General features: G+C 37.2%; 1 protein-coding gene across 5 annotated transcripts in view; it reads right to left on the reverse strand.

The window, feature by feature from the left end:
* Nucleotides 1-16,419: 16,419 nt before the first annotated feature.
* LOC149179844 (cleavage and polyadenylation specificity factor subunit 3-II-like) overlaps nucleotides 16,420-19,920 on the reverse strand; it is a 392,395-nt gene continuing 388,894 nt past the window's right edge. For 3 of the 5 annotated variants that reach the window (XM_089415817.1, XM_089415814.1, XM_089415816.1), the window contains exon 14: nucleotides 16,423-17,806. In XM_089415817.1, coding sequence (XP_089271943.1) covers nucleotides 16,748-17,806 — 1,059 coding nt within the window. In that variant the 3' untranslated portion in view covers nucleotides 16,423-16,747. Of the gene's footprint in view, nucleotides 17,807-19,920 lie in introns of all 5 variants that reach the window. The other 2 variants (XM_089415819.1, XM_089415818.1) reach the window with 1 other exon arrangement.

Genomic DNA, 19,920 nt, shown 5'->3' on the forward strand with positions numbered 1-19,920 from the left:
GATACACATGTGGTAGGATGAAAGATATTGAAGGAAGCATGAAATGAAGAAGGTGGCAAGGCATGAAGGAAGGTCAAATTTGGAATAATGGATCACTTTCTAATGAAAAGAAGGATGACATGACAATCATGATTCATGAAAAAAAGTTATGGATGGTATGTGCACTACAAGAAGTCCCAAAGGATGTAGGCTCCATAATATAAAAGAAATTCATGACATCAAAGGAAGGAGTCCTACAAGCAGTTGTTTGTCCCATGATCTCCACCTAAGAAGAGTTGTTGGAAGCAAGTCCCTGGTCAAGAGGAAACTTGGTCAAGTCCCTGATTAAAAGGGAGCTTGGGCACATTCCTTCAATGGAATGGGTATATCCTCCCTAGTTGAGTGGGAGAGATAGACACATCATCTTGTCTTCACTTAGGATGACAGAATGGAGGATTGAGTAAGCATTTGGCATCTGATACTCTTTGAGGATTTGTTAGGGAATCCAAGATAAGATTAGTCGTAGAGGGCCAATATTCTTTGAGGAATGGTAATCCAAGATAAGAATAGTCATGGTGGAACAGAATCCAAGATAAGAGTAGTCGTAGAGGGCCGATATTCTTTGAGGAATGGGAATCCAAGATAAGAATAGTCCTGGTGGAACATACTCTGAGAGAACCGGGGTGGGGTATATTCCGAGAGAGACAATGATGAGGGTGTCTATAAATCATTGATCTCACCATCATTGTGCTCTAAGTTTATGGAGAGATAGAGTGGTTAGTCAAGGCCTTGCTATGTGACAATACTGGATGATATGATGCTAAATAGATGGGTTACCAATCTAAATCTTCTTATGAGAATTCTTCAGATTGAGAATTTCCAAGTACCTTGTATGGGTTATGAATACCTCCCTCGTTAAGAGGGAGTGTTGAAATATGTAACTAGGTTTGGTCTTCATAATGACATGTGTAATCATGATTTTGTGTTATTGATGTAAAGAAAAATAAAATTATTTATGTTATGCTTGAGTCATTGGTTTCATGCTCAAGGAATTTTATTTTTATAGTTGAATCTCCCATTGTGAGCTTTTAGTATTGGTTATAAAGCCATTTGAGTCATTGTCATGTATTGAAGACCCATTTGGGCATGTTACATATTGTAAACGAGAATTTATTTGAGTCATAAACCCTCCAAGGCCTTGTCACAAGTACTCCATCAAGTTGGATTTCAAAAGGAAATGGAGATCATTCTAGAAGAGGATGTTAGCCTACACACTAGCACAAGTCAGATTATTTTGTGTGGACAAACTACTATATAAAGGGGGACTCAACCTCACTTGATGAACATCTATCCAAGCATCTAAAATTCAAGAATATCGCCTACATCTTGTGTCCCTTGTCTCATTGTTGTTCATATTTTTTATAGTTGTTTGATGAAAAGAATACTATAATAATCAAGTTAAAGAAGAACCTAATCAAAAGAAGTAGAAAGTATTCACAAGCAGTTATTATTTCTAGAGAAATCACCTCTTGTCTCTGCCATAGATTTCTCAACACGATTACCTGTGTCTAATGGCAAGGAAAGAATTCTCATAGTAATCGACAGACTCACCAAGTATGTACACTTCATAGGAATGATGAAATCAGATTCATCAAAATAAATCGTCAAGATATTTTGCAAGAATGTTTACAAATTAGATGGGTTTCCCAAGGTCATTGTTACCGATAGAGATGCCAAATTCAAAGGTAATTTCTGGAAGGTATTTTTCAAACATATAAGAACCTACCTCAACATGAGTTTAGTATATCATCCTCAAACAAATGGTCAAACAGAAGTTGTCAATAAATGTTTAGAAGCCTACCTATGTTGTTATGCAATAGACAAACAAAATAAGTGGGCTCAATGGTTACATCTCGTCAAATGGTGGTACAATTCCACTTACCACACTTTAGCAAAAATGGCTCCATTTCAAGCTCTGTATGGTTACGAACCTCCTAAAATGGAAATACCTTGTCATTATTGAGACAAAACTTCCAACAGTTAAAGATCAGCTAGAAGAAACCCAAAAATTCGTCCAAGCAGAAAAGGAAAATATAAATATTGCAAGAAATCGTATGAAGCAGCGGGCTGACCGAAACAGAATAGAGAGAGAATTTGAAGTTGGAGAATGTATATTTGTTAAACTTCAGCCTTACAAGCAGTTATCCTTAAAAGATAAAGGAAAAAAAAAATTGGCACCAAAATTCTATGGACCATACCAAATTAACAAAAGGATCAGCTAAGTAGCATACAACTTAAGCCTTCCTGATAAAAGTCGTGTTCACAATGTTTTCCATGTATCTTGTCTTTAAAAGGCACTTGGAAAACACCAATCAACACAAACAACACTTCTAACTTTTATGACATAGGGAGGATCATTGTAAAACCAGAAGGCATCATTTCCACTAGGAAAAATAAGTTACGATCAAGAGTAATCAAAGAATATCTGATTAAGTGGAAAGACCTACCAGAAGAAGAAGCTTCCTAGGAGACATAAGTGTTTCATCAACAACCCCCGTCGTTGCGTATGCATTGAGGACAAAGCATATTTTCAAGAGGAAGACAATGTTATGTAAAAAAATAATAATTTTGTAATTTTAGATTAATTAGGCTAAAAGGCACAATTATAAGATCATGCCCTTTCACCAAGAGGCACCCGAGGTGATATACAAGCAAGGGACCCTTCTATGTAACATCATCATTCATTATATATATATATATATATTCCCGTCAATTAATGAGTTGTTCGCTCTAGTATAACCTTGGATCTTTTGTAGGCATGGTTTTCATCAAATATAACATCCTTGCTAACTTCAATTTGTCTTTGTTCCTATAACTCTGTGATCAGAGGCTATAACCAATGAAGATTCCTTTTATGCTTGTAGAGTCCAACTTCTTTTGCTTGTCTTTTGGAACATGGATGTATGCAGGACACCCAAAGATTCAAAGATGGTCTACACATGGCTTCTTCCCTGTGAATGCTTCTTCCAATGTCATATTATCAAGGATTCTATGAGGACTTCTATTTTGTATATAGAATGTTGTCATTGTTGCTTCTTCCCATAGAAATTTTGGTAGATCTTGATCAAATATCATAGTCCATATGCATTCTTCAATGGTTCTATTCTTTCTTTCTGCAACTCCATTTTGCTCGGGGTTGTAGGGAATAATGAGTCCCCTCTTAATACCCACTTATTTACAATATGCAATAAATTATTTTGAAGTGTATTCCCCGCTATTATCAAATCTCAAAGTCTTTATCTTTCTTTCGGTTAAGGTCTCCACTTCGGATCTAAATTCCTTGAACTTTTCAAATACTTCGTACTTTGTCTTGAGGATATAGAGCCATGTCTTTCTAGAATGATCATCAATGAAGGTCACATAGTAAAGATGGCCGCCAAGAGATTTATTAGACATTGGCCCACACACATTGGAATGAATGAGGTCTAGTATCTCTTTAGACCTTGTATCACTGCTTGTAAAATGTTTCCTAGTATTCTTTCCCAAAGCACATCCCTTTCATACTCCTTCATGATCTCCTTTGATGTTGGGGATACCCTTTACCATTTGACTAAGAGAGGGTATTATCTTGTAATTAATATGCCCATATCTTCTATGCCAAAGTTCGATAGGGTTGATCTCCATGTGAACTAGAGCTTGAGGAGATGGTGTTATAACTCTATATAGTCTTCCTTCACAAACTCCAATAACCTTTTCCTATTCAATACTTGAATCCTTTCCTCAAACCAAAAATTTACCATATACAAAGGAAACCCTATCTCCTTTATATTCTAAACAAGAAATGGAAAGTAAATTCTTTTTTAAACCTGGGACATAGAGTATGTTGTTGAGTTATAGTTTTGCTACGCTTTCCACCTTCAATGATGTATATCCAAGGCCCTTGACTACATAACTGGTGTTGTCTCCGAGCTCCATTGCATGAGATGATGGTTCCCTTGATAGTGTATGAAGTTGTCCACTTTCTCTCATCATATGTCTTGATACTCCACTATCAATGATCCATGTGTTATCATCACCAAGGGTACCTGTAAGTGTAGTCAAGAATTCTTCACCCTTGACTCTCCTAGATAGATTGTAGATGATTCTTCCAATCCAGCTTCTTGCAACTTTCATGATATTGAGATCCATCTTCAAATAGCTTGCCATAGAGGGAGTAAGTTTTTCCCTTCTTCAAGTGATTGCCAACAAAGTGATCTTCAAATTTCTTCCACCTTAGCTCTGATACCATGTTGAGAATTCAATGCTTATAGGAATTGGGGTTTGATTCCTCTTTCTTGATAATTACTTGTGAATTATGTTGGCTTCTTTTACTTCTTTATTAGTTCATCTTTCATCAAGAAATTTCCAAATTAAATGTATATAGGCCACAAGAACAAGAGAGACAAGATGTAGACGTTGAGCCAAGGCAAAACCCCTTCAAGGGGAAAACTTAGTCCAACTCTTGCACTAGTATATTCAAATCAAGATGAAACACTCCAAGACCTCTTAGACCTAAAAATACCTCCTCCAACCACCAAGTCAACCCTTCCCTTTAATAGATGATCCCTATCAAAGTCTCCAAGTGACAGCTTCCCAATAGCAACTTCAATCCAGAATTTCAGCGTCCAGCAACCAAATTTCATACCTGTTGTAGACACAAAATTTCGGCCTCAACAATTGCTCAGAAACTTCAAACATGTGAGAGATAATTATTGAATTTAGGCTTTTGTGATCCATATCAAGTTTATTGAGAAATGTTTTCGGCGATAACCACATCAAAATTCATTTGTCGACGTGTTTCGAACTAGCAAGTGTGGTTCATCGTCAAGACAAGATGAAGAACTAGATCATGGCTATGAGTTAAATAGAGAGAATCGATCATTCAATGGCTAGAAAGAAACAACTACATTTGACCAAGGAAACAACTACAATGGACTGGGCAACAACTACATTTGACTGGACCAAGAGATAGGGAAAGGAATATTAATTAGTTAATCAATTAATTAATTAGTTGGTTTGTTAAATCTATTTATTTTTATTTGTAACTAAATATATATGCTTGAATAATTAGCCCAAAAACTTGAATAAGGTATTCCCAACTCCTTTCATCCTTCTCTAGCTACTCCACTCCCTTTTCAACTTCTCTCTTTGAAGATCAAACTTGTTGAGTGAGTGCTCCAAATAGGTCAAACTTCCTTTCTATATATAGCCTTTCTACTGGGTCAAATAGCCCTAACGTAGGTTGACTTCATGGGGACGAGGCCAACTTAGTGTGGAGGTGACAAATAACCTTTTGACTCTAAATTAATTATTTTTACACGATATAAGGGTCTAATAAAAATGACAATGACTCAAACAACTTAAGAGAAAACCTAAAAGCCTTCAATGGAGGCTTTGACCTAGAAAACATTGATCCAAGCATGAAACCATGCTTTAATAAGCCATTTCCTTTAAAAATAAAATTTATTTTGACAAGTACGATTATGAAGACCAATACTAGTTACATTCTTCAACAATTATTAACAACTTAAAATAGTCATTTTTAGGGTTCTTTTGGTGACGACCGCAAATTTTGCAGATTGAACATCTTTTGATAGAGAACACAAATTTCAATCAAACCAATTTTGGAAGATATAGAAAAGTGTTGATGTGTCATAATTGAGGTTATAATAGAAAATCCGAGGTGCAAAACACAAGTTGTGGTCATTTTATATTTTCGGTCTCAAGCCCTCACTATATAAGGGAACTATATTGAATGTAAGTGATTCTCTCTAAAACCCTAGTTCTATTTTTGGGCTTCAAGTAAGATTTATTTTGCAGGTAAAGATGATGGTCCTAGTATTGAAGAGTTCATAAACAAAATGATTTCCAAAGGGGAAAAGGGATAGAAATTGTGGGTATGTATGTATTTAAAAGACATGCATCCATATGGTGGAACTCAATTAAGCATGACAATGTATGTGAAATATCTAGATGAAGATTTTGAAAATGCATTTCTAGATAAGTGGTCTCATGTCATGAAGAAGGATAACAAGAGCACTAGGAATTTATTTTCACATGGCAACTTCATATTATAGGTTAATAGATATATTCAACGATAGAATGTCATTGTTTCTATTAACCCTAGTTGCAAACATAATTTCATCAATGTTAACTGGGCTAAAATATTGCAAGTTCCAACATAATATTTTTTAATTGGGGGTGAAAATGTTCAAATTTTTAAATATTTTGAAGGTTTCCATGGATAACTATGTGCTGCATTAGATTTTTATGTTATATATATGGATGATGTGGATATTATTTTGGGATATCTTTGAATGGACTCAACAAGTAAAATTAATATTAATGTGCAAAAGAAGCCGTTAGCTCTGCTACAATCTTCAGTTCTTAAAGGTCAAATGCAAGTCTGGTGGCTGGTTTGTGCAGAGAAAGCAGCGCGCAACAGTCTTTTCACCTTCCTCTCATTTGGTTTCCTTACACTCTCTTAACATCTCGTTGCTTCTATTTTCCTCTAAATCCTTCCTAAACCTATATTCCCCGTCACTCCCACTTAATCTCTTGTGTTCCGTTGCTTTTGTTTGATCCTTATAAAACTCTGCAATCCCGTTTTCTTCTGACCCCCGAGTGCTAAACTGTAGTCACCATATAACCTAATCATATGACTCGGCGCTTACGTAAACCTCCGCCTTAATCCCCACCGTTGATCGCCGCGATCCAACGGTCTTCATCCCTTTTCCCGCAAGTTAAACTGCGTGTACCTTCCTTGCCATCCGACTGTCTGTCGCGCCATCGGACGGCTGACGCTTCCCCCGATCGCGTGACAAGTGCACGCGATAGCCCGTGGGGGCGTTGGTTTTGGGCTGCCATGCATCACAAATCTGTTGGATCGCGCCTCCATATACGGAAACTGCCTATCCCCCGTAGGTGGTGTGGGGAAACCGCTTTCCACCGCCATACCCTTTCCCCAGAAGTTAACCTGTGTGCACCTTCCGCTTGCGATCACCGTTGGATTTGCTGCGTCCAGATCCGACGGCCTCGTTTTCTTGTCCGCACTATCTCCCGATAGCCTCTCTGATCAAATCTTCGTCGTTCGTTTGATCTATCCAACGGCCCACATTTGATTTTCGTTTCTTCCGATAACCATTGCGAAATGTTTCTTGCCGATGAATCCACGTTGTCCAATGGTGGATCTTTCTCCATGCCGCCTGCGCCCACTGCCTTTGCCGTGCATCCGAAGGAGAAAGCAAGCGATCAACCACCCTGTACCTACACAGTTAATATCTCAGCAACCGTATTTAAATAGCAGAGTGGCCGAGGAGGGAAAATACAGGGCTAGAGAAGATAAATGCAGTTATTAGTTATGGAGCCTTGTATCAGTCAGTACTCTACCTGTTCAGGAAGGACTGCAGAGCACCAGAAAGATCAAATTCATCCATTAAAGCAGTCAAACTCCAGCGAAGGCCCATTTCAAAGAATTAATGTGGTTGGTGGTCCATTAAGACATCTCCACGCATAGCACAACAAACTATTTTTGTAAACCAACCTCTATATATATCCAGAAGACAGAATGGAATAGGTTGATGAATGTTATTTTGTTGTAAGCTTCAACTTCTGGAGACTGTAACTACTGTGATACCTGCAGCGTCTAGTCTTCATTTTCAGCGAATGCAAGCTTCTTTTGTTGTTAATTGCTCACTGTCCACTTCTTCTTCCTGTTCCAGGCTGTGCTGTTATGTATTTATTCATGTGCTGTTGATGTTTAGCATTAGAGGCGCTGTCATCCCACCTCTGTGTTAGAATTTAGCATGTATCACTGAATTTGTGTGCAGGTTTCTGTTGTTTTAATGCCAGAGAGTTGTCATCCTGTCTATGCATTACAAAATAGAATTTACAGACCTCTTTACTGGTTGCATCCGGTCATCACAAGGTCCTGTGCATCTGTTGGTGTGGTCAGTCTTCTCCATCATCACATTTTCCTTAAACTGCGAGTAATTGGTGGTCTAAAGCCTTGTAGTCTGGGGGTGTTCACCCATGTCTGGGGTCAAGCATAGTAGAAGTGGTTATCTGGCTTGAATATGCAGCATTTATTTCATTCATCCAACAATTTTCGAACATTTTGTTGAGTTTGTAATGTTCCCGAGCATCTCTGATATACAACCTAGGAGAGTTTCTTGGGGTGATAACATTAATTGGCGCCGTTGCCGGAGAGAGGAGAATCGAAGCTTAGCTTCCATGGGAGAACGACACAATTTCAAGCTTTGATGATAGATAAGGTTTGAACGTAGTTTCTGGTTGTAATCATCTATCTGGCGACTCCATTGGAGGAAGACCATCATTTGGTGACTCCACTTTGAAGTTTCGGCACAGTTGGTGAGGCATGTTCAGAGATATCTTCAGAAATAATCAGTTAAATCAGTGTCTGATCCTGAAAAGATCGTTGAACAGAAGTAAACATTGCAGAAAGGAGCATCAGGACCAAGTAAGCCTTTGAAAGTCCCGTGTATCTCTGTTAGTGACAGTCACCTTCAAAGATTCAGTTAGCTCCTTAGTTATTCATTTCCCTTTCAAACCTCAGTTGAAATAAGCATCCATGTTGTCCATCATGTTCCTCTGTTTCTGTCATTCTTTTCATTGATTCCTTCCACTCAGTCTACCAGTATCCTTCCATTCACCTCAGTCATGGCAGGCCAACAAGCCCTCACAAAGATAGAAAGAATAGTTGTTGTTAGGTATGGACCCCTAGTTCTCCCTGTTCCTTTAAATGCCATGCCTGCAGGAGATTATCAAGAATTTATGCCTAAGTTTACTGGTGCGAAAGGAGTATCAGCTGAAGAGCACCTCGAATCTTTTATAGCTATGCTGATAACTTGGATATCAATGAAGAGGATGCCTGGATGAGGGTTTTTGTACAAAGCCTAGATGGGGAAGCTAGAAAATGGTTTAGAAATTTACCCCCTAGGTCTATTGCAGACATTGACGCCTTAGATGATGTGTTCCTAAAGCACTGGGGGAATAATAAAGATTTGCTCTTTTATCATTCTGAATTTGGTAACTTGTAGAGAGAAGACGGTGAGCTGCTGTCTGAATTTAACAAAAGATCCAACCTTATGTACCGCAGAATGCTAGTTGAAGTGAAGCCTACCTCTACTTCTGCTATGATTACTTATGCCAATGCCTTCGATTCTCAATTCTGCCTGCTGTTAAGAGAAAGAAGATGTACTTCTTTGGCTGATATGCAAATTGCAGCCTTTGAAGTAGAAGCAAATATCATTGCTGCAGAAAAAATCGAAGGTGATGCTGAATGGAAAAGATAGGGAGGTGAAGCCTCATCATCCTCAGAGCCTGAAATAGATGAATTAGCGAGGATGATTGAATTTTTAGCCTCTGAAGTTTCCAAACTAAAGGCTGAGCAGTATTTTGAAGAATCAGGAGCTCATTGTTCCATTTCTTTTTCAACTCCAAATCTATGTAGAGGAGCACATGAACATTTGCAGATTTTGCAAAGAAACAGAGATGCAAACGAAGATCAAAGGGTGAAGACCCTTTGTCAAAATATAGTCATGAAAGAAGAGCTGTTTGAAGAAGAGGAGGAGGTCCATGGTTTGGAAGGTGCTCCTTTCCTAACGAGAGCTGCCTATGAAGAAGCATTATCAAGAGGCACTGCTTGTCAGTTTGTTGTAGCTGCAGAACAACAAGCTGATCAACAGTAGCAATCAGCAGAAGGCACCTTCATCCTCCAAGAATCTATGCTCGATGCTAGTTCATCTTCACATGGCTATGCAGATCTGAAAATTAGCCAGCCTGCTATCATCCCCGGCCCAGTGATCAAAGAGGGAGAGGAAAGCTCTCCATCATCTTTTGTTCCTCTATCTGCTCAAATGACAATCCCTCACAGTTGCCCCTTGAACACTGAGGCAAAAAATAGCTCAATGCTCAAGGCTGAGATTGATCACCTCAGCTTTGATTTTCTGAAACCTGCTCAGGTGGCCTCTACACAGCTTGCAAGGGCAGCTCACTAGATGACAGAGGAAGAGGGTGCACAGTATTGGAATTCCTCCTTGGATGAGGATTATTCAAATAAAGATTCAGGAGCAGATAATGTTTCTGTGTCCCCTACACATGAAAACATTGGTTCATCATTCATATTAATTATGCAGGCCACAGATGACAAAAACAGGTACACAGTAGTCATGATTATTCAGCAGGTGTACAAATGCTCCCATAAAAAACATCCGAGGAAAATACACAGAGGGGAAACAAAATTTGATCAATATCTACCTCTTAAGCTCAAATGTCCTAAACTGTTTGAGGTGGATGATCAAATAAATCCTATTTTGCAGCTCTATGATGAAGGGGCCGAGAGCAGGAGAAACAATTTTGATGGCCTATCAGTTGGCCAATTTTTGAGTAATTAGTGATTGTAATCATGTTCTTTTACAGGTTTCTATTGTAGGCTTAGTTGACTCCATGCCCAATGGATAGTAGGCAAATGTTTTTAAGCTGGTTTTGTACAAAGGCATTGTTCTGCAGGTTCTTGAGACCTCACAGGGAGGATCTCATCCCTAGAAGGAGCCAGTGTTAGCTCTGCTATAATCTTCAGTTCTTAAAGGTCAAATGCAGGTCTAGTGGCTAGTTTGTGCCGAGAAAGCAGTGCGCAACAGTCTTTTCACCTTCCTCTCATTCGATTTCCTTACACTCTCTTAACATCTCGCTGCTTCTATTTTCCTCTAAATCCTTCCTAAACCTATATTCGCCGTCACTCTCGCTTAATCTCTTGTGTTCCGTTGCTTCTATTTGATCCTTCTAAAACTCTGCAATCCCGTTTTCTTCTGACCCCTGAGCGCTAAACTGTAGTCACCATATAACCTAATCATATGACTCGGTGCTTACGTAAACCTCCGCCTTAATCCCTACCGTTGATCGCCGCGATCCAACGGTCTTCATCCCTTTTCCCACACGTTAAACTGCGTGCACCTTCCTTGCCATCCGACAGTCCGTCGCACCATCGGACGACTGACACTTCCCCCAATCGCGCGACCTGCGCACGCGATAACTCGCGGGGGAGGTGGTTTTGGGCTGCCACGCGTCACGAATCTGTTGGATCGCGCCCCCATATACAGAAACCGCCTGTCCCCCGTAGGCGATGCGGGGAAACCGCTTTCCGCCGTCGTACCCTTTCCCCGGCAGTTAACCTGCGTGGACCTTCCACTTGCGATCACCGTCGGATCTGTCACATCCAGACCCGATGGCCCTCGTTCGCCCGTCCGTGCTATCTCCCGATAGCCTCTCTGATCAAATCTTCGCCGTTCGTTTGAGCTATCCAACGACCCACATTTGATTTCCGTTTCTTCCGATAACCATTGCGAAATGTTTCCCACCAATGAATCCACGCTGTCCAACGGTGGATCTTCCTCCATGCCACCTGCGCCCATTGCCTCTGCCATGCATCCGAAGGAGAAAGCAAGCGATCAGCCACCCTGTACCTACACAGTTAATATCTCAGCAACCGCATTTAAATAGCAAAGTGGTCGAGGAGGGAAAATACAGGGCTCGAGAAGATAAACACAGTTATTAGTTATGGAGCCTTGTATCAATCAATATTCTATCTGTTCAGAAAGGACTACAGAGCACCAGAAAGATCAAATTCATCCATTAAAGCAGTCAAACTGCAGCAGAGACCCATTTCAAAGAATTAACGTGGTTGGTGGTCCATTAAGACACCTCCACGCATAGCACAGCAGACTGTTTTTGTAAACCAACCTCTATATATATCCAGAAGATAGAATGTAATAGGTTGATGAATGTTATTTTGTTGTAAGCTTCAACTTCTGGAGATTGTAACTACTGTGATACCTACAGTGTATGGTCTTCATTTTCAGCTAATGCAAGCTTCTTTTGCTGTTAATTGCTCACTGTCCACTTCTTCTTCCTGTTCCAGGCTGTGCCTGTTATGCATTTATTCATGTGTTGTTGATGTTTAGCATTAGAGGGGCTGTCATCCCACCTCTGTGTTAGAATTTAGCATGTATCATTGAATTTGTATGCAGGTTTCTGTTGTTTTAATGCCAGAGAGCTGTCATCCTGTCTGTGCATCAGAAAATAGAATTTACAGACATTTTTACTAGTTGCAGCCGGCCATCACAGGGTCCTATGCATCTGATGGTGTGGTCAGTCTTCTCCATCATTACATTTTCCTTAAACTGTGAGTAATTGGTGATCTAAAGCCTTATAGTCTGGGGGTGTTCACCCATGTCTGGGGTCAAGCATAGTAGAAGTGGTTATTTGGCTTGAATATGCAGCATTTCTTTCATTCATCCAACAATTTTCCAACATTTTGTTGAGTTTGTAATGTTCCCAAGCATCTTTGATATACAACCTAGGAGAGTTTCTTGGGGTGATAACAGAAGCCATTGAAGCTTTTGGTACAAGAAAAGGAACACATTACAAAACATGTCTCTTAGTAAAGCTAAAAGTGTCTAAAGGGTCATTTGAAAAAATCCCTACAAAGAAAATAATTATAGTGCCCAATGAAATATTAGATAAAGAATCCAATGCTTAATTAGAAGAAGATATTATAAAAGTACTTGAAGAAAACCTAATAGGAGGGTATAAAAAGGAAGATGAAGCTAATGATACATGTTGAAGAGTCACAAAAAGAATAATCAAATGAAAAGCTAGAGCTTGAGGTAGAAGAACTTATATAAGCACTTGAAGAAAAGCACCACGAAGGGCATAGAAAGGAAGAAGCTAATGCACCACATGTTGAAAAATCAAGGAAAGAAGATCCAATAGCTAAGGTTTCTATATATGCCACTCACACCATTCAAAGAAATAATAATCATCAAAGCAAGGGCATGAGCATCAATAAAGTTACTATGGATCAATATGGAACCGAATAAACATTTGATATGGAGGTACATGGAAGAATAAAAGTAATATATGTAGATATCATAGTAGGGCAACAAGAACATGGATCCCAAGAAGAAACCAATATCAAGATCAACAAAAGACTATAGTTCATTAAAACATTTTTGAAGTCTAAAATGGACCTCCTAAGGAAATAAAATAATAGTGGAAATAATAAAATAAGATTAGATTACATCATCAAATTTTAGAGGGAAAAAAGAAAAACTATTTTTTCAACTCGTATTTTTAACTTATCTCCCTATGGGTTTACTCAAATTTCGAGCAACAACACTCATTGGATGCGGAATTTGATTCTTCATCCAAAGAGTACACACATTGCATGCTTTCAATGGACCCTACTATACGAAAAATGAGAAATGCATGAAAAACGTGATTGCAATTATGTTTTTTCATGTATTTCTCATTTTTCGTGTAGCAAGGTCCATCAAAAGTATGCAACATGGGCACTCTTTGGATGAGGAATTAAATTTTTCATCCAACGAGTATTCCCACTCAAAATTTGAGTAAAACCTTAGGGAGATAAATTGAAAATATGAGTTGAAAAAGTAGTTTTATTATTTTATTATTTTTTAATCTTTTTATTTTTTTACTCCAAAAATGGTAAATCATCCCCCATGGTTGACATCATCATCTTGAATCATATTGGTTTTTATAAAGTTTATTTTGGTTGTACATTTTTCTTAGGAGGTCCATTTTAGACCTCAAAATTTCCCTAATAGGCCCTCACATCCACATTTCACGCATGGTGCTACATTGCTCAATAGGTCTCATTATATGGCTACTTCCCATGTTTCCAAGATGAAACATGCAAAGGGGGATGGATTGCAATGTACATAGGGAAGATAATATAAAGTACCTAGGGAATAATGAATGTAATGTGACCATAATAATAATATAGGTCAACTTTGTAATTGAAAGGATATAACTTAATAATAAGGGGTATTTGGCATAAGACCCTTATGAATGTTCATGAGAAGGTATATATACACAAGTATCATCACATTGGAAGTATATTAGGTAGTATTGTATTGTGTCAACCTATTGTATTAGATCAAGAATGGCTTGTGGATTGATTCCTTCCATAACGAGTATTTGGTGGTGTTGCCCTATCTTAAGGATGCTTTCTATATCACTGATATATTTGATGGTGAATGTCTGGTAGTGATTTGGTCTTATATTGGAAATTTTTATCTTGGAATTCTCTTATATCTTTGAAGTTTCATTGCATGGGCCCTCTTAATTCATAAAACTTTCAAATTTTTGAAAATGACAAGATTGATAGAATCAATTAGGTTTTTCAACATTTTTTTGGCATGAAAAACAATGATGATTCAATTGATTTTTGACACATTTTCTTATGATTTCAATATCCACATGGTTGAAGGCTTCCTCCTTGTCAAGGATCCTTTTGAAAGCTCCTACAAAAACAAGGAGCTTCTATTAGCATTGAAAAAGAAAGAGCACCCAAATGAAGTTCACAATAACCCTTGAAAAGTTCTCAACCTTTCAAAAATGTGCCCAACAAAAAGGTAATATTTCCAACAAGCTCCAAAAATCTTTGGAGAGCAAGGGCACAAAGGATATAGGTTCCCCAATTCTTAGGAGAGGTACTCATGCTATTATAGTTATTTTTAGAACTGTTAAATGTTAGAGGTTGCACTTGTGGATTGGAACACGGTTCCCTTGAAATACAATTATTCAATATTTGTATTATTAGATTACTTTGTATATTTAGTTGCATAAAAGAGAAATACATATAGTTATTAATTATATTTTACATTCAATCTAAGAGTTTAGAAAAAAAAATCTAAAAAATCCCTAATTTAAAGTAAATTTCTGAATTTATAGTTAACAATCATTTTTTTTTTTTTAATTTGCAAAAACAATAATTGAGAAAAAATAATAATAATAATAATAAAAATAAAAAAAATCATTTAAAACATTAAAACCTTTCCATTGTTACATTTTGTTTTATAAATAACTTTATTGTATATTAATATATGATTGTATGAGAATTGTGACGAAACATGAAGAAAAAAAAAGATACACCAATTGTTACATGAGATATGTTCAAATATTTTAGTATTTTGCCAAGTTCCATAACTTTTCCACAATCCCGTGACACTTGACCAATTGCTTAATTTGCCATAACGTTGTTGTGCACATTGGTATAATTGGACATTAGAAAAAAAAGGCTGTACATTGAGTGTTATCAATGGCGGTAAAAATTTAGCATTCTGACATTATGGACACTAAGGGTATCCACTGACTGTTATCAGAGGCAAGTAAAGGTTATGTGCCTATGGGCTTATGACAAAAATAGGTGCCAACGATGAAAAATTAAAAACTCATCAATAGTATCTTATAAAAATTGCTCACACAATCCACTTGCTCCAATCTCAATCATAATTGTTCGTTATCCATTCCCTTGGTTACCTGTTCTAATATCTTGAACACACACAGCATGAATGGATACCAACAAAAGAGAGATCCCCCATGATGTTGAAATGCATGCAAATAGACGGACAAAAGTAAATAGGAAAAACTCGACCATGATGTTCAAATGCATGTAAGTAGTTGGACAAATGTGAGGAAAACTGGGCAATCAGAATCAGACGGGATATGCTAAGCAATAACGGTGAACAAAGAGAAGAATAGAATTCCCGATGGCCAACAACTAAAATGGAAAATCTGTCACCTCAGTGAAAACATAGCCATCAATATTTTACAAGAAACTAACGAGCTCGAACAGTTAGTCCCATCCAACAACAGGGAATGCTGAGCTCCCGCATACTTAACGTGTGTCACTGAGTTTTATGGCTGGCTGGTGCCGGCCAGTCCCAGTAAATTGACTGACTTGATCAGCACTGGTTTGAGCCAAGTTCGAGTTTTGTAACTATGTTTCATATTCTATGCACAAGAACTCTGTAAAATCGCTTCGACATTAATCATTATCAACAAATAATAGAAATAATACATATATGACCGAATTTTTGGGCCTCTCAAGTATATGTGAACTCAGTGCAGGTCTGAATACGCAGATCACTATATATTGCATCCATATTGTCAAACATAACCAATAAATAGAGGCCAACCTATCCTCTGATAAATCATACATATGAGCCCAAAGAAAATAACATACTAAACCTAGTTACAAGCTATGAGATATCGAAACATGAGAATCATTTCTCGATATCCAGAATTTACTAGACATTTGTGATATGAAAGAATAAAATGGACACCTTAGATTTATAATTTCACCGCTAAAGTAAAGAATACTCCCTACATAGCCTGAAGACACGCTTAATGGTAACTTAAGTAACAGCATTTTCTCCTAAAATCATTTCCGAGAAATGCGAGTGATCACAAGTTATTAAGCTGAAGATTAACATTAAAAAGGAAAACGGTTGTCATTTTTAAATTTCAAAAAATAAAGTGATTTGAAATGTAGATTTAGGAATGGAATTTACATGCCTGGATAAAATGAATGAGTTCTAATGGATGATTTCTGGAGTTTTCAAACTTGAGTACCTGCTCAAATAATAGCTTGTACAACATAGGATAGATAATTCTGCGATTATATATTATGACAAGGTCTTTAATATTAATCTCAAAAAAATTAGATTATGCACCTAAGTAGTACAATTCGAAAATTCTTAGATACATCGGCCTCTTATGTATTCAATGTAAATATTTGCATCTTGCTCCATCAGCAGCATTGTAAACAGAAAATATATTGTACAATCTTGAATGGTTGTAAAAATGACCTCTAAAAAGTGCCTGTTACATTTCAGCTGGCCGTTTAAAATGATTCCCTCTCTAGATTTATGCTCATGGTTCTAAGTACTGAAAGTACCTTTTCTGCAAGCTTGTTATCTTTCTTGGACCAACTACAACGTAGGATATCTGCCAATTGACTTTTCTCCGGACAATCACATGTCCTGTAAAAGCATTTCTTATCTGAACAAATAGAAATAGTAAGTGACTGTCCTTGTATACAGCCTTCATGTTCCTGAAAAATCAAACCTCCTAGGAATCCTACTAACCTTAAATATACAGCATGAAGTAAATTTAAGCCAGACATTTTAACGTCAATATTCAAGTCTGAAGAATTTGATGATACATCAGCACCAACATTAACATTCATATTTTCCATTTCTGTATTGTCATCTCGTATCGAATCTAAAGGGTGGCCAACTGAACTTTGGGAATGAAATGAAAATTCCTGATTTTGTTGCATATCATTGTCTTGATTCCAATCTGGAGAAACATTTTCATGGGAGGTGGTACAGTGTTTCTTCCTTGCAGGTTCCTCAGGTTCAAAGCTAGGCCATAATTCACTCTCAGAATTGCACAATGCTTTTGGTTTTATCTCCCCGTTTCTGTTGATGTATATTGGACAGCAACAGATAAACTCAACTTTGTGATCTTCCTTTTCCAGAGTATCCAGTGCTTCTGATGAATGGAGAACTTTTACTTTCTCTGCTTTTCCCATTAAGACAATACCCTCAGCTGGCATTTTATCTCTGACGAGAAGTTCTTGAAGATTTTTTGTATTCTGATTGCTTAAGTCCAAAGTGGTTATTTTACCTTGATTTAAGTGCTTAGCCATGCTCATATTCTTTCTAAGGAATTCTTTTGTGACATCAACTTTGACTGAATGGCGTGAAGGAATATCAACAGTTTCATTGTTCATGGGATCATAACTTGGAATTCCCAGCTCAGAGAAAATTCTGGCCTTCAGTAAGGTCATTTTAGGCTTCTCACCATGGACAAGAACTGTATGTCGCGGAGAAACATGCTTCACAAGATCCATAATCCCTTTCGCATCAGTATGTGCACTGAATGATATTATATGTATCTGCCACACAAGAAAGAAAAAAATGAGAAAATATCTCGGTTCTAATACTATATATATATATACAAATATTATCAAAAGCATATTGACTATTTTCTTTTTTCTTTATACTAATGTTACCAGACTCAATCAGCACAAAATGGACAAGGCAAAAGAGTGAAGTACGTTAAAATAATAAATATTTTCTCTTTCCGATGGGAAAAAATCGGTGAATTCAATAAACAAAGATAATATATATATTGAATTAAAAAAATATTTTTCATTGATATTGAGTTAAAAATATTAATGTTTTATTATTATTAATATTTTATTAAATTAATATTTTTTAATTTAAAAATAAGTTTTTTTTAGTATTTTTATTTCATATAGAATGTATAATCCTTAACACTAATTTTTGAATTTTTTATAAATTTTCAATTAAATATTTTTGAATTTTTTATAAATTTTCAATTAAATAAATAAAAGTATCCCAAATAAGAAATAATAAAAAAACTATAATAACTTAAACTTATCAAGAGAGCTAAATTTATGATTTTTTTTCAGTACGAGCTCCTGCATATCGATCGCTTTGTCACACGAGACTATGCGTTGTAGCCAAAGCTTATACTGTGCTAGATTTTAACACGAGTTTTTGGAGAGGAATGGCCTCTAAACTCCTCGGTAGGTACATGAAATTTTGAAAAAATCCAACTCCGAATCCCGAATTCATATTCAGCGTACAAAGTCAATTCAAAAAAAAATTCACGAGGAACATTGGCAATTCATCAAAACGTAAGTCAACGACTATTTTTTCTTTTTATCGTGAATTCGTTGTCAAATTGTCATAGGGAGTACAGTGCAATGGACACGAGATATCTTTTCGTAACATTTTCAACGAATGTAAATGGTGCAACGAGCTAATAGTTTAGGGTGGGTTGATGCATAGCGTTAGATGGAGAATCTTACACATGAGATATCTTTTCGTAACATTTTCGATTAATGTAAAGAGTGCATCGAACTCGTGCTCGCCGAGTCGAGGTCTGAAAATCGCCAAAGTCTCTGGATAGACGCGAGTAAAACTAATGTTGACCACGAGTCAAACTCGGTCAACGAGAGTTTGACTTTGCCCAGATTTGAGTCTGATCGTTTGCAGGCCAATTCGAGTCGGACTCGCGATTAATCACGAGTGATCGCAGAGTCCTGTTTCATTACTATGCTACAATGCACAAGGAGAACCAATGATTTTATAAGATTGGTTTATCAACGTCGATCAAATGACCAGAACTAAGTCAATGGGACTACTACCTGTGTCTCTACTACCTGTGTCTCAAACCTTCACAATTTTTACATCCAACTAGGAGCGGCCTCTAACAAGATGTCTCCCATATTTGGGTCGACCATGTGATGGAATGCTCTTTGCCCAATTGAAGTTTTCTTCTAAAAGGATTGGTCCAACCCTTTGCTCCAAGCACCCCATCTACCACAAAAAAAAAAAGTGAAGTAAACTAACACCTAGGCCACCCTCTCTATGTGGGCTATAAAGGCGTTGAATGAATTGCCCCTCCAACCATTGTGTGACCTTCTTGAATATAAGAAAATTTGATTATGAGCTGCTTTAAAACATTAATCAGGAGCAAACAATAAAGGAAAAAGACTAACCCACACAATGATAACAAGGTGTTTGCAAAATTGAGTTCTATATTATGGCATCAAATAATCTCACAAATCAGCAGCAACTTGTACTAAAGGAGAGGCCAACCTTTTATAACTTTTCTTTAAGGACTAGATAATGGTTAGCTAACAACTAGTTGACTCTTCCTCTAGGGAAATTATTTACTTGTCATCCATATGTCAGAGACTAAGTAATAATTTTGATAAAAATATTACATTACAATACTTGTCCACTTTAGGGGGTTGACTTGACTCACAAGTCCCTTGGTAACCCAACGTTCCCTTTGCATTTGACCCAAAAATTGAAGAAATTACGAACACTAGCCCAAAAATGCTCAACAATGTCCTTTGAATATCAACAATTATCCCCAATCGCTAGTTTGTGGCTCAACTTCATCCATAGCGTAGCTTGACTTGGTTGAAAGTGGTTTGATTTGGTTGAAAAGATGAATCTTTGACTTCACAAT

The sequence above is a fragment of the Pinus tabuliformis genome, chromosome 3_2, assembly GCF_031772625.1.
Source record: "Pinus tabuliformis cultivar Carrire ecotype Pingquan chromosome 3_2, CPIR1, whole genome shotgun sequence".
NCBI classification, from domain to species: domain Eukaryota; kingdom Viridiplantae; phylum Streptophyta; class Pinopsida; order Pinales; family Pinaceae; genus Pinus; species Pinus tabuliformis.